Below are 15,019 nucleotides of genomic sequence, written 5' to 3' on the forward strand. Positions count from 1 at the left end.
AAAAATTTCGAAAAACCACAAAAATATGTCTTTTAATTTCATAAAACAAAAATCCATAAAAATTTGAAAAATTGAAATATTAAAAACATATTCTTTAATTTAGTAGTGTAGAATTGTATATACTTGTGCTTTTGTTCTCTTCTCACATAGATACAACACTACATTTGAGGCATTAACAAGGGAAAATGAAGACCGCTTGGTATGATCGTTCTAATCTCTATTTCCCTTCCATTTCTTTTTCATTGTTCATATGAGGAGGATGGGCTTACATGTCAAGGAGGATGTGGTGTATTTTGTTGTTGCGGTTTTTGTATCTATGTGTTGTTAGGAGTTGCATTTAGCTTATTTGGCATACTAGTTGGTAGAAGCATATGCATTAGGATGTATAAATGTTAGTTGCATCATGGCATGTAGTTTGCATGGTTAGAAAAATTTTGTGAAACCGTCTACTTGGGAAGCTTGACAAGTGTATATAGGCCCTAGTAGATGCTCTTTCTTCTTAAGATTTTGCTTGTTAGATTACTTGTAAAACACCCTAGGATGTGTCATGCTAGTATCCTTTGACCCATGGATTAAGGCCTAGTCAAAAGTACCTTGTGGTGTGATAACTCCTTGGCTACCGTTTATTCCAAGGTGACCCTTGAAACCATTCAACCATCATTCATCCATGTTCTATCACATTTTTGTCATCAAAGGGAATGGGCACAAAAAGAAATCAATTAGAGTTCAATGAAATGAAAAGTGAAAGAAAGTTTGCAAAAAAATGCATCAAATGAAAAGAGGAGAAAAAAATAGACCCCTAAAGCTTCAAATATAAGGCACCCTCACTACATATGGGGTGACTTTGAAAATGTTCAAAAGGAAAATGCAAAAAGTTGAAAAGTTGTCAAGTTTTGAAAAGCCAAAAATCAAAAGAAATGGCAAGAAAGTGTTCTCAAATGTTATATGCCACAAGAAATTGGGGGGAAAACAAAAGCAAACTCCCAAAGTAAAACTCAAATATCTATTGATCCTTTTATCCATCGTATCCATTTTTATGCATGGTAGAGAGGGGACGACCCTTCTTCTTGTCTTGGCAAGAGGGGGAATTCCGCGATCCTCCAGTGTTTCTAACACCATAGGGACTCTACTCTTGACAAAATCATTTAACGATTGAGGACAAAGGTACCCTATCTTGACACAACTTGGAGGTGATTTATTGGTATCCTTCTAGGCTTAGTAGTTTGAAGAAATTGCATCTATGAAGGAGTGTGTACCCTTGAATTGCTTCCCTTGTAAATAATTTCCGCCACTTAGATGAGGAAAGTGGCTATTCTTTTGTAGATGCATCCATTACTTGTTTTGTGTGCTTTAATGTTTGGATGTGTCGCCATTTTTGCAAAACCCACCTTGCCTTGCAAGAAGGCATCCTACCTCATGGTTGTCTTGTTGTGAGTTGAAGGGGCGGAGTGAGACTCGCTAATTGTCTCATATCGGTTATATTATCAGGATAGTTTAAATAAAGGTCTAGTTTTTGTCACCTCTTTACTCGGGACGAGTAAAGGTTCGGTTTGGGGATATTTGATATGATCATTATTTGCGCACATTTAGTCCCCTAATTGAGCCTATTTTGCACACTATTATAACATTCTATGACCATTTTATCCGTCAAAATCTTCCTATTTGCTTTTCTAGCGCATTTCGTATGTTTTGTAGAAAAGGAGATAATAAGGCGGAAATTCCCGCCTTTCGTGCATATTTGGAAGCTTATTGATGATATTAGATGGACTAGTATGAAGAGGAAGCAAGAATGATGACCAAAGATGTAGGAATAAAGTGTATATAGAAGGATCAAAGGGTTAGAAGTAAGAATGACGAGAGGGAAGGCATTACAAGAAGAAATCGCTCGAAAACCGAACCAAGGGTTGCTCCTTTGGCTCTGAAAATATGCTAGATGGAACGGCGTCGAAAAAAAAATGATCTAGGCTTTTGAATCACTCCAATAGGAGTCCGGATGAGAAAATGACGTCCGTTTTACAATCCGAGCTCAAACAAAGAAGCTGTTCGCCAATCCGCGCGTCCCGAGACAGAAGACGCCCGTCTTCCCCACAAGACGCCCGGGCAGAACCTCCAGAAGACGCTCGTCTTCCCTACAAGACGCCCGGGCAGAAATCACCAAATCCGCCCGTCCCGTGCTAAAGACGTCCGGATTCCCAAGCAGACCCATTTCGTCTTCTTCAAGCTTCAAGGAAGGATGCACATCTTTTTCTAGAGACCGGAGTCTCCCTAGAGACCGGAGTCTTTCCAAAAATACCGGCGTTTCCTCAACAAGGGACTTAATCGTCATTTAAGCCCTTAGTTAACCCTAAATCTTACACCTAATCCCCACTATATATACCCCATTTGTAATAATGAAACCATCAAGTTTTCATTAGGTTAATTCAATCCTTCTTTAGATTAGATTAGGAGTAGATTAGAATAGATTACTCTTTAATCTTTCCACAAATTACACATTAATCTTTCCTCAATCATTGTTCAAGTCTATTATTGTGTAATTCAAGTTTATTATTTTTGGGTAATTGAAGATTATTGGGTTTATTGGGAGATTGACAACCTTCCATCAATCATCAAGTTCTTCTATTATTCTTTGCATTATTATTTTGGAATCTCCATAAGTATAATTCTCTTAATCTTTGTTTTAATTATTGTTAATCTTTCTTACTTGTTCATCATGTTTGGCTTTGTTAGTATGATTGACAATCTTATTAACATGTTAAACTTGATCATGAGTGAGTAGTTACTTAGCTAGGATTAATGGGTAATTAGGGGAAATAAACATGGGGAATGATTCATGCTTAATCTAATATGCTTCCATAATTAATTTGCTTGCTTGTTGTGATTTCAACTTATGCACATGTTATGTTTGATGAAATGCTAAGCCTATGAATCCTTACATTTACAACCATCACTTATCTTTTCAATGAGACTTGTAAGACATAAACCAACTCGAGTCTCATTAGACCATGCATATAGTTGGATAGGGAGGATTAAGTCGACTTGTAGGTGTTGTACAATCTAATCGATTCGGTTCCGGGACCCAAACCTTCCTAGGATTGTAAGATATAAACCAACTCGATCCATCACAACAATAATTGCTTGCATCTAGTAGGAAACATGTTTGTATGATCAACACCATGAATCCCCTATGACCCCATGACATCCTAGTGCTTTTAGTCATTTGTTTACATTTCTTAGTTTATTGTTTGCTTTACTTTGTTACTTTCATTAGTTTAGAATACAACTACAAACCCCATCAATTGTGACACTAGCATAAATCGAGATAGATAGACTTAGAACTCAAAGCACACCGTCCCATGGATCGACCTCGACTTACCACTAACTAATAGTTTGTTGAGAAATATAAATGTGTTTGATTGGGAGACCCGACGACATCACCCACATCAGTAACCCAACTATTTTAAAAAATGACATAAACTACTAACTGATGTTGTCACAGATAACACTATTAGGTGCCCGTGCATTCTATGTAATAGAATAAGAGATATTGCGAGATGTCTATAAGGAGCAAATACTCTTAATTGTAAATAGTCAAGGTAAAATTATGTTGTAATAGATCCTAACATTTTCTTTCAATGCACTAAATATATATAGTTATGATACCTGCTGTTTTTTTTTTTGTAACATCATTCAGTTTTACGTAGTTGTAAGATAATTTGCAAAACTCATAAAGATATGTCTCCGTTATTAAGGGTTCATATTGGTGAGCTCCACCATGTTTTTAAAGAAAGCGTTTTGTATTTAATTAAAAACTGGTTGTACCTGTAACAATGAAAAAGCTAGCGACATACTTAGGGGTTGTTTGGTTACCTCTTCTAAACGTGATTTGCAAAATAAGTGGGTTGTTTGTTTACACAAAATCCCATGAATTAAAGTTCAATAGGAACTCTAATTCACCCATAATGGAGGAAGTTGCTTACCTAGCCCCCTAGGTAAGTGGTAATTCCTATGGAATTCACTTCCCACATTCCAACCAAACAAATTTACTCAATTTCATGTGAATTGCAAAACATGTGAATTGGTACTTCCTTGGAACTCCAATTCCGGTTGTGAACCAAACGACCCCTTAAACTATGTCACTTGATGTTATAATAATTGATGGCAAAACTTTTATGCTAAAAGCACTAATAATTCATTGGTTATCATCTATACCAATCACGATTTTTTTTCCATCAATGACAACATAGTACGACTTTTCTATCAACATAAAAATATATTTTTACAGATAATCCTAAAGAAAGCCCCGTGCATCACACGGGCTTTTCAACTAGTAATAATAATATAATAACAACAACCACTACAACAACAACAACAACAATAATAATAATAATAAAAATAACAACATTAACAATAATAATAATAATAATAATAATAATAATAATAATAATAATAATAATAATAATAATATTTAAGTTAAATTAATTTAAGTTAATTTAAATTCAAATCACGTAAGTTTATTTCAGATTCTATAAGTTCAGTTCAGTCAGATCCAATAAGTTTAGTTCAGTTCAAATCCTATAAGTTCAGAAAAGTTCAGATCGTATAAGTTCAGTTCAGATCCTATCAGTTCAGTTCAGTTCAGATCAGATCCTATAAGTTCGGTTCAATTCAGATCAGATCCCTTTCAGTCCAAAAGAAAAGACCTTATATTCAACACAAATTCTCGTTATAGACGGACACTATCCGTCTATACGTATAGACGGATAACATTTTCCCTAACAAAATACCCATTTGCCATAGAATGGGAAGCACATGGAAGGTGCGGCAGGTGCCCCACCTTGTCCCCCTACCCATTTTATTAGAGGTTCCCGTCTGTTTGCCCCACCCGTTTATACCAAGACCTATTGTATATTCAAAGCTGACTTTCTCTAACCCTTTCTCTTATTTCCGCATTCACATTCATGCAGTGATCCAACTCTCAAACCACCGGAAACATCAATCATCATCATCAATCAACAATCATCATTATTCAATATTCAATATTTCCTTCTCTCTTAAGATACCAATTTTCCAAATACTCTTAACGTTAATTTCCCCCACAATATTTATATTTCTTCATAATTATTCCGCAAAGTTTGATCTTGTTTTATGTATCGGTGAGTTTCTTCTATCCGCCTTGTTTCAATTTGCATAATTAATGTTGAATTGAAAAGGGTTTTGATCAGATTTGTGAACAAGGGAAAGGGTGTTTAGATCTGTTAAATTGGATCATCCCTTTCCATGGCATATGTTAAATGCCTCCAATATCAAGGGTTTATTGTTTTGCAATTATGGATTCTATCTATTTCTGCTGTTTCTAATACTAAATGCTCAAATCATACGGGTTTAGCCGGGTTTCGCTCCGAATTTGTAATGCTTCAGCATCAATTAAGAGGAGTTATAACCATAATTGATAATTGTTCTTTTAGGGTTAGTGAATTTGATATGCTCCCTGGTTCTGATCATGTTCATTGGTGGGGTGCTGTTGGTGATGATCTTCTTAATTTAACTAATGGGTTTCTTATTTCTGATGATAAGCTTAACAAGACTTATCAAAATGATAGTTTTGTTGTTCATTTTAAGAGTAATGTAAGTTGGGATCAGGTTAGGGTAGTGGCGGTTTGGGATTCGCCAACCGCATCTGATTTTGGCCACGTTTTACTTCCTGAAGGGTTAGAAAATTCGTCCCTCTCCCTGGCACCTGCACCAGGGAGTGATGGTAATAGCAGCAGCAGTAGTAGTAGTAGTAAACCGAGTAGTAATGTAACTAAATTGGCTTATGAACAACCTACAATGTTTGAGAACTGTAAGGTATTGTCGCCCAATTATAGGGTGAGGTGGACTTTGAGGGAGGAGGAAAACAAGATTGATATTGGGTTGGAGGCGGTTACCGGGATTCAGAATTATATGGCATTTGGCTGGGCAAATCCCAACTCATTGTCAGGGTATATGCTTCATGCTGATGTCACTGTTAGTGGGTTTACAGAGGAAGGTATGCCTTTTGCCGGGGATTACTATATTAGTGACTATAGTGAGTGTTCGGTTGATGAGAATGATGTAGCTCGTGGTGTGTGTCCTGATTCGTTGTACAGTGGTTCAGATTCAGTCAACAACACCCATTTAGTTTATGGGCATCGTAAGGATGGTGTCTCTTTTGTTCGATACCAGCGGCCACTGAAAGCAAACGACCTGAAAGCTGATGTGCCTGTTAATCACACTGCAAATGCGACCGTCATATGGGCATTGGGCAGAATCAAGCCTCCCGATTATCTCCGACCTTATTCTTTGCCTCAAAAGCATGGTGGGCCCCGGTTTGAAACCTATGGATATCTCTCATTGAATGTATCTGAGAAGGTAAATGATTGTGCGGGGCCACTTGACGCGGAGGACAAAGAAGATCAAGAACTCGTTATAGCAAATGCTAATACTCCTCTTGTTGTTACTTCTGGACCAGCTGTGCATTACCCAAACCCTCCGAATCCATCGAAGGTTTTGTATATTAACAAGAAAGAGGCTCCTCTTTTGAGAGTGGAAAGAGGTGTCACGGTGAAGTTCTCTGTCCAAGCTGGCCATGATGTTGCATTTTACATGACTTCTGATGCATTAGGTGGAAATGCGACACTCAGAAATATTTCTGAGACTATATATGCTGGTGGAGCTGAATATGAAGGTGTCCCAGCTAGTCCAAAGGAGTTGATTTGGACACCTCATAGAAACACACCAGATCAACTTTTTTATCAATCAGCATTTGAGCAGAAAATGGGTTGGAAGGTACAAGTGGTAGATGGGGGTTTATCAGACATGTATAACAATAGTGTTCTTTTGGATGATCAGCAAGTTAGCTTCTTTTGGACATTGTCTGATAACTCGATATCTTTTGCAGCTCGAGGGGAGAAAAAAAGTGGATATCTTGCCATTGGCTTCGGCAATGAAATGGTCCATAGTTTTGCATATGTGGGTTGGTTTGATGATGACTGGAAAGGACGGGTTGATACTTATTGGATTGACGGCAAAGGTGCGGCAGATGTTCATCCTACAAAGGAAAATTTAACTTATGTGAGATGTAAGTCTGAAAATGGTATCATTACAATGGAGTTTACTCGTCCCTTTAAGCCGTTATGCACCAAGGACCAGGATGGGAAACCTGAGTGCAAAAATATCGTAGACCCGAGTACCCCTTTAAAGGTTATCTGGGCTATGGGTGCTAAATGGTCCAATGACTTGACTGAGAAAAACATGCATTTTGCTCATAGTAGCCGACACGTCAAGGTCATGCTGACACATGGTTCAGCTGAAACTGAACAAGACTTACGACCGGTATTAACTGTTCATGGGTTTATGATGTTCCTTGCATGGGGAATTCTACTTCCTGGTGGGGTAATGGCTGCAAGGTATCTAAAGCACCTAAAAGGTGATGGTTGGTTTAAAATCCATGTCTATTTGCAATATTCAGGATTGGTTATTGTGTTACTTGGATTTCTCTTTGCGGTGGCTGAGCTCAAAGGCTTGTATGTCACATCTTTACATGTGAAGCTTGGAATGACCGCTATAACCCTAGCCTGTTTTCAACCGATTAATGCATTACTAAGGCCAAAGGAACCTGCTAGTGGCGAGCCTCCTTCTTTGAGAAGGGTAATATGGGAATACTCACACGTAATTGCTGGAAGAAGTGTAATCATCATAGGAATGGCTGCTCTTTTGACAGGGATGAAGCATTTAGGAGAGCGATATGGAGAAGATGTAAGAAGGCTTACATGGGCTTTGATTTGCTGGTTTTTGATAGGTGGAGTGACGGTATTATACTTGGAGTTCCGGGATAAGCAAACTGGTGACAGAAGCTCCGGGAGAGGTAATTGGGTGCTTGGTAACGAAGAAGATGATTCGGCTGATCTCTTGAGTCCTAACGGTACGTACTCAGAGAAGGCGGCTTACATTTCTGAACGAATGGAAGTTCAGCTGGAGCCTTTGAATCGATGATGCCGTTTGCTTTTTGAACCTAAATTTTCATGTGCATATGGTACTTGTACTAAATTCGTATCAAACTTCTTTTAGCTGTCAGTAAAATCTTTTCGGGAATAGATGAAGATAGAAATTCCATGTTTCGGAGTGGACAATGAGTTCGCTATCTCAATTTTCGTGGTGTATACCAGTTTTACTTTGTATTTGATGTGCTTACTACTTTGTACTTGTTGAATACACACTCCTAATAGCTCTTCAAAAACTTGTCATCTTGGGAGTTACACTCCACCATTATAATCTTCTCTTACAGATTTGTAACTTGTAAGCTACAAGTTTTTGTGTTTGGGATGGAGAGTCTCTTGAGATTATTACATTGTATATTCCTGGTACTTTCGACTGACATGTGATTGCATAGTAAAAATTGATTTTGACCTTCAGGATGGAGTCAGTTTTCTCAGCCTACTGTTGGCCTTTTTCGATGAGGGAGGAGTAAAAGCCAATTACTTTCAACCCACATCGAAGAAGGATATGAATGACCCAAATTGGCCATTAAGTCAACTACTTTATTGCCCTCCCGAAAATAATGAGATTAAACTTCCCGTGCGTGAAAGAAGAAAGTTCTACCATAATATCAGTGATTAAAGAAGAAATTTTTAAAGGAACCTTCCACGTCTCACGAATAGAGTTAATAACACAAAGAGTATCACCTTCCACAGCTAAAAGGTTAAAATCCAAAGTTTTAGCTGCGAGTATGCTTTCTCTAAGAGCAAGAGTTTCGGATTTAAAAGAACACTAAGTTGACCGAAAGATTTAGCACCTAATAACATTACTTTACCATCATGATCACTAATACTGAAACCTAGAGCTACATTTTTATCATCTCATTTTGAACCATCAAAATTGATCTTAGCCTTATGCCAAACAATATTATCAATGCCACTATTTCATCAAGGCGACCCATGCTTAGGGTTAGTGTCTTTGTTATCTAAATCTTTATAATTAAAGGTACCATAAGAAAAGTAAATTTAAAATTGCTTGTGAAATTTTATTTACATCTACCAAAAATAAATTTATTTCTGTATAGCCGCAAAATCCACCAAATAAAAGTGATTTTTAGAAAAGATTTAAGAAGAATAGAGTCCTTAAAAGCAATAATTTTTTCCACAAAACTTGAGTATTGATTGTTAATGTGTCAATCATATTAGCCTCGAAAAACTCTCTCTCATCTCACTAAAATCCTCTCCAACACCCCCCCAAAAAAAAAAAAAAAAAAACCTAACTCCTCTTTTCTTTGTACCGTCGCCGCTGCCACCCTTCCATACCCTACCCCATATCTCACCGCCTTTCGCCGGAGATGAGGCTATCAGGCTTTGATTGCGCTCATCTCCGGCGAACCATCATTTTCGTTTTTTGATTAATTCAATCTATACCAATTCCCCCCTTTTCTCAATGGGATTGAATCCTTATCTCGTCTTCCCTCCCTTCTATAATCAAGGTTCTTTGCTGCATATCGTCACGCTCTGTTGGCTGTTGTATTCGTTGTGGTCGCTTGTTGTCTGTGGTCATTAGTTTTTCCGTCTCATTTCTTCCCGTCTGAGTCGTCGATCTCCGAGTTGTTTAGTTTGTGTTGTTGGTCGTTTTATGGTTGGCTTTGCATGCATCTGAATCGGTGAAGTTCCCGTCCCTCCGTTCCCTTGTCCGGTCGCCGTCGATCTTGTGTCCATTCCAGAGGTGATCCCCCCATTCCCCCCACCCCCGGTTTGGTTTTCTTGTTATTGGTCTTGTCTGTATATGTCAATGAGTATAGCTCATTCGATTGCTGCGCTGTTGTACTACGTGGTCGTATTTTGGGTCAGATTTGATGATCCCCCCACTCCCCCATGAATCGGTCCCCTTTACTTAATCACTAGTGTCTGTCAGAATCTTCCTTTAGTTTCGTTTGGTTGCACGTAAGGCGGTGGTCCTGGCAGGTGTTGTTTAGTGAATCGGGTTTCTTTTTTCGGTCATGCATGTCCCCTTGAGTGACGGGTCTTAAATCCCTTGTCTGTTGTCCTCTTCCTTCTTTGTCTTGATTGACTACTTTGGGTTTGTTGGTGCCTTTGGGTTCGGTTAGGCTTTGACATTTGGTCCTCTTTTCTGTACGTTTGGTTGTTGGGAGCGTCTTATGCGGCTTTTGTTATCCGTTGTTATAGTTGGTTGGAAGGCGGTTCTCGTCCCTCCTCTGTTTTGTCCTGGTTAAAATTGGTATTCTGTGTTAATCAGTACGAAAATGGTGTATCTGGGTTGTGTCGATATGGGGTGGTCCATGGTTTTGGGTGTGTCGGTTGCGGAGGTTCTTCAGATTAAATGTCAGTTTATCTAAATCCTTTTATTTTCTTTCCCTCCAAATAGTTTCGCTGCATGTGCTAATAATGACCTATTCGAACTTGGATGTCCTGTCCTTTAGTTTGTCTGAGGTTTCCTCTAGTATGAAGGTGGTTTCTTTGGCTCGGAATTTGATTGCGGGGCTCTTTTTGGTCCTTCTTCACTGCATGTTGTATCTCTCGTTCGGTTGGTCTTATGATCAAAGAAGCCGATCTCCAAGTTGTAGGAGTTTTAACTCCGTCGACAGCAGACATCTTTGTCTTGCTTGTCAATTTGTCTTTCTACTTTCTTTTTGCAAGAGCGTAAATATACTTTGTTATCGTCTCTCTGTGGCTCGTATGCATCGACGGTATCTGGAGGTCACATATGTTTATGAAGCTGGTACTTTCCCTCCTGGCCAATCTTCTGTCCGTTACCATCAAGGCTCCGTTGTTATATTTTATCTTAATGTTGTAGCTTTAGCTTTATATTATTTTTATGTTTTTCTTAGGTATGGCTTTTTAGTGCTAGATTTAGCTATTGGGTTTCTGGTGCTACCTAGTCGAATAGCTTACATTGTAACTAGTAGAACATTGTAAGTTATTCTCCTTTCGTTGTCAAAAAAAAAAAAGATTGTTAATGTGTCAGTGATAGAAAGTAACAACATCACCAACACCGACAACTTGACAAATAATATGCAGAACGAGACAAGTAAAGAAAAGGTGGTCTCGATCTTCTGAGTGATGATGTAACACCCCCATTTACTGGGCCAAGGTAAACAGAGATGCTACCATCTCGGTTTCCCGAGTTAGTGCATCAAAAACTTCAATTAAGAAATATTAATAAAGGGTACAAGGTTTACTGATTAAAACAAAACATAATCACCAAATACAAGATCTCAAAACTACAGCAGAAGGTTATAAATAAAATTACGTCATATATATAACAACTACTAAGCCAAACTCGGTATGTCAACGCCTCGTCCCATGCCCCAAACATCATCATCATTCAATACCTAGAAGTCTAGCTGCTCCCCAATATAACCCGAAATATCATATTAGATCATCACCGTTTTGAAAATGATTTTGACACAAGAAACACACAAGTCAACCCAAGGTTGAGTAGATAAATCCTTTACTCAAATAAACCTCAAAACTATGACAATGATCAATATATAATGTCCAACAATATCTGTAACACCCCCATTTATCCAAGAGCCTTAACTAGGCCTTCCTAGATAAAAGGAGCTGTTATCATCTCGGATTGCCCGAGGTAGTGAATAACAAAGTAAAATAAACCACAGTACTTTAGATAAAATAAATGTTTAAAGGTCTTATTACAAGTTCGCCAAACCAAATAACTGAATGAGTATTAAATTACAAACTCTCAGCGGAATTTAAATAAGTGCATAATGAAAATAACAATTGTCTGAACTAAGTGAGATAGAAAACTAGGTAGACTCGGCCATCCGTCCTCACGCATCCCATGCTCCCAAGTCAGCTAATCTCAAGTACCTGTTCTTTTAATCTGGTCCCCAATTAACCGGAAATATTAATTGGTTCATAATAGTACGCCATCAATTAAAGCAGACATCAATTTTATTTGACATGACACAAACACACGTCAACCAAAAGGTCGAGTAGGATAAATAAACAGTAGAAGTAAACGAACACAATATGTATATATATTTCAAAATGCAAATGTCACAACCACTGAGCTCAATCACACTATCCACCAGAGACTCACAGCCCGGGGCCTTCCAATACTCACACTATCCACCAGAGACTAAAGCCTGGGGCCTTCTAATTCTCACACAATCCACCAGAGACTAAGCCTAGGGCCTTCCAATTATACTTATCCATACACAACAATAAAAATTGATGAATGCTCACAATTCAATATAACTGATCATAAAATATAATTCACACCACAATTCAGCTAGAAGTTATCTTTCAATCACCACACAATAATCACAAGATAAATACAACACATACGATCTATCTGAGCAGATATACTACCTTTTCAGCAAATACTCCCAAATAGCAATCCAAGCAAAGCAATCAAAAGTACTCCTCAACAAACCTGTCACCTAACACAAGTAATAATGTAATTACTAATTACGTCACACTCTTAATTGTTAACTAATTATAATTTATTATTATTAACATACATAAATTACTAAATTAAAACCCGTCTTAGAAACAAACCAAAACCCACAAAACAACCCAATACATGAGCCCATAAACCACCCCTTCAACACCACGTGCCACGGCCAAAACACCCCTGCCTCACCGTGGTCAACCACCCACCACTCCGGTGAGCCCTGCCTGCCACCTACCCCTCCGTCGAGTTCAGCTAACACCACTAGGAGCCACGCCCTAACACCCACATGTGTACAGCCTAACTACAACAACACCCACAACCACCACCATTTAAACAGTACTCTACAACCACCACAAGACCCCACACCTCCACTGACCACCACTATCGTCACCTATAACTCACGGCGGTTCTAGTGGCGGTGTCCCTTTCTCATCGAGGCAACAACCATGGTCACGGAAACGGTCTTAACACCCTAAACCCGGTTTACGAGCAAAACCCCAACACACGCCTTCCTTTTCGAAATTCCGGCAACCACCGCCCCCAAGCTCCTACCTTTAACCACCCTGGCACCAGCATGAGGGTCGACCCAACCACCAATAACCATCCTTACCCAACCCAGGTCAAGACGAGTCCAAGCAAGGGTTCGAAACCCGTGTTACACAATCACAGTACAACCCAACAACACCACAACAAACACCCCAAATTACCACCCTAGGTCGGTCAACGACGGTCACATGAGGGTTTACTAAAGGCATAGTGGCCCACGGCAACGTTATGGTCAAAGTCACGGTCATATGGTGGTCACACAGTGGTCCTATAGCACGATTTATATGAATAGAAAACACGATTAAATTATTCATGAGACGATCTTACCTTTGAGACGATAATTAATCTAATTACCTTCTTCTTTCTTCTAGATCTCCTTCTCCCATCTTCTTTGTGAAATAATTATGTTTATGAGTGAATAAAGTCTATAGCGAGGCTCTCTTCTTCTATTTATAGTGGTAGGTTGAGTTGTAGGGAAACAACTAGAAAACTACCTATTATTGTATTTATTATTCTTGTTGTTGTTGTTGTTGTTGTTGTTGTTGTTGTTGTTGTTGTTGTTGTTGTTGTTGTTGTTGTTGTTGTTGTTGTTGTTGTTGTTGTTGTTGTTGTTGTTGTTGTTGTTGTTGTTGTTGTTGTTGTTGTTGTTGTTGTTGTTGTTGTTGTTGTTGTTGTTGTTGTTGTTGTTGTTGTTGTTGTTGTTGTTGTTGTTGTTGTTGTTGTTGTTGTTGTTGTTGTTGTTGTTGTTGTTGTTGTTGTTGTTGTTGTTGTTGTTGTTGTTGTTGTTGTTGTTGTTGTTGTTGTTGTTGTTGTTGTTGTTGTTGTTGTTGTTGTTGTTGTTGTTGTTGTTGTTGTTGTTGTTGTTGTTGTTGTTGTTGTTGTACACGAGTACTACACACACGAGAACGGCCCAAGTATACACGGCCCAACTTTCTTTCCCGACTCATCCCTTATTTTATTATATTACTCCGCCTCCCAACACGATTCACCAAAATAAATGTCATTATAAATCAATAAATGCCCAAATCGTAACTATAAATGTCATCAAATTACGGGGTATTACAGTCTTCCCCCCTTAAAAATAATTTTGTCCCGAAGTTCACTCAAAACACCCGACTAGCCGAATAATATTCCAAACTGGCCGAATAAAATTCGAACCATAACTCAATATAAAATTGTTAAAACACACTTTAATTATTAAACTCACAATCGAAATACAATAAATGCGAGTTGTTACATCATATCCCTCTAAAAAAAAAGGGTTACGTCCCCGTAACCAACAAGTTCAAACAAAAAGATTAGGGTACTTGTCCCTCATACCAGCTTCAGCTTCCCACGTAGCTTCTTCCACATTATGATTAGTCTACAAAACCTTCAGTAAAGCTGTCTCTCCATTGCGAGTCGTTCTCACCTTCCTGTCCAAGATCTCTTTAGGCACTTCAACATAGGACATTTGCTCATCTATCTCCACATGCTCAGGCCCCAATACATGAGTAGGATCACTCACATACTTCCTTAATTATGAAACATGCAACACATTATGAACCTTATCCAAAGCTGGAGGTAGTGCCAGTCGATATAATACCTCTCCAAATCTGTCTAAGACCTCATATGGCCCAATAAAATTCTGACTGAGCTTTCCTCTCTTTCCAAACCTCATCACACCTTTCATAGGAGACACCTTTAGCAACATCTTATCTCCTACCGCAAATTCTATCTCACTTCTCTTCAAATCTGCATAACTCTTCTGCCTATCTTGCGCAACCCTCATCTTCTGCCGAGTTATTTGCACTTGCTTCACCATCTCCTGAATAATTTCAGGTCCCAACACCACTGCATCTGCCTTATCATCTCAACAAATTGGACTCCTGCACTTCTTCCCATATAAGGCTTCAAAAGGTGCTCGCGATCCACCGATCTCCATTACACAAGATCTCAACATATCCTCCAGTGTCTGAATAGTCCTTTCAGTCTAACCATCCGTAGCTGGATGAAATGATGTACTCATATTCAACTGGATCCCCATAAAAGA

The 15,019-nt window shown here is 38.6% G+C and overlaps 1 protein-coding gene across 1 annotated transcript; it reads left to right on the forward strand.

Moving 5' to 3' along the window:
- The first annotated feature begins 4,919 nt into the window (after positions 1 to 4,919).
- LOC141634202 (cytochrome b561, DM13 and DOMON domain-containing protein At5g54830-like) lies at positions 4,920 to 8,257 on the forward strand. Its single transcript, XM_074446455.1, has one exon. It carries the CDS (start codon positions 5,278 to 5,280, stop codon positions 8,011 to 8,013), a length of 2,736 nt encoding a protein of 911 aa, XP_074302556.1. The 5' UTR covers positions 4,920 to 5,277; the 3' UTR covers positions 8,014 to 8,257.
- Positions 8,258 to 15,019: the final 6,762 nt, after the last annotated feature.

The sequence above is a fragment of the Silene latifolia genome, chromosome Y (genome assembly GCF_048544455.1).
Source record: "Silene latifolia isolate original U9 population chromosome Y, ASM4854445v1, whole genome shotgun sequence".
NCBI lineage: Eukaryota > Viridiplantae > Streptophyta > Magnoliopsida > Caryophyllales > Caryophyllaceae > Silene > Silene latifolia.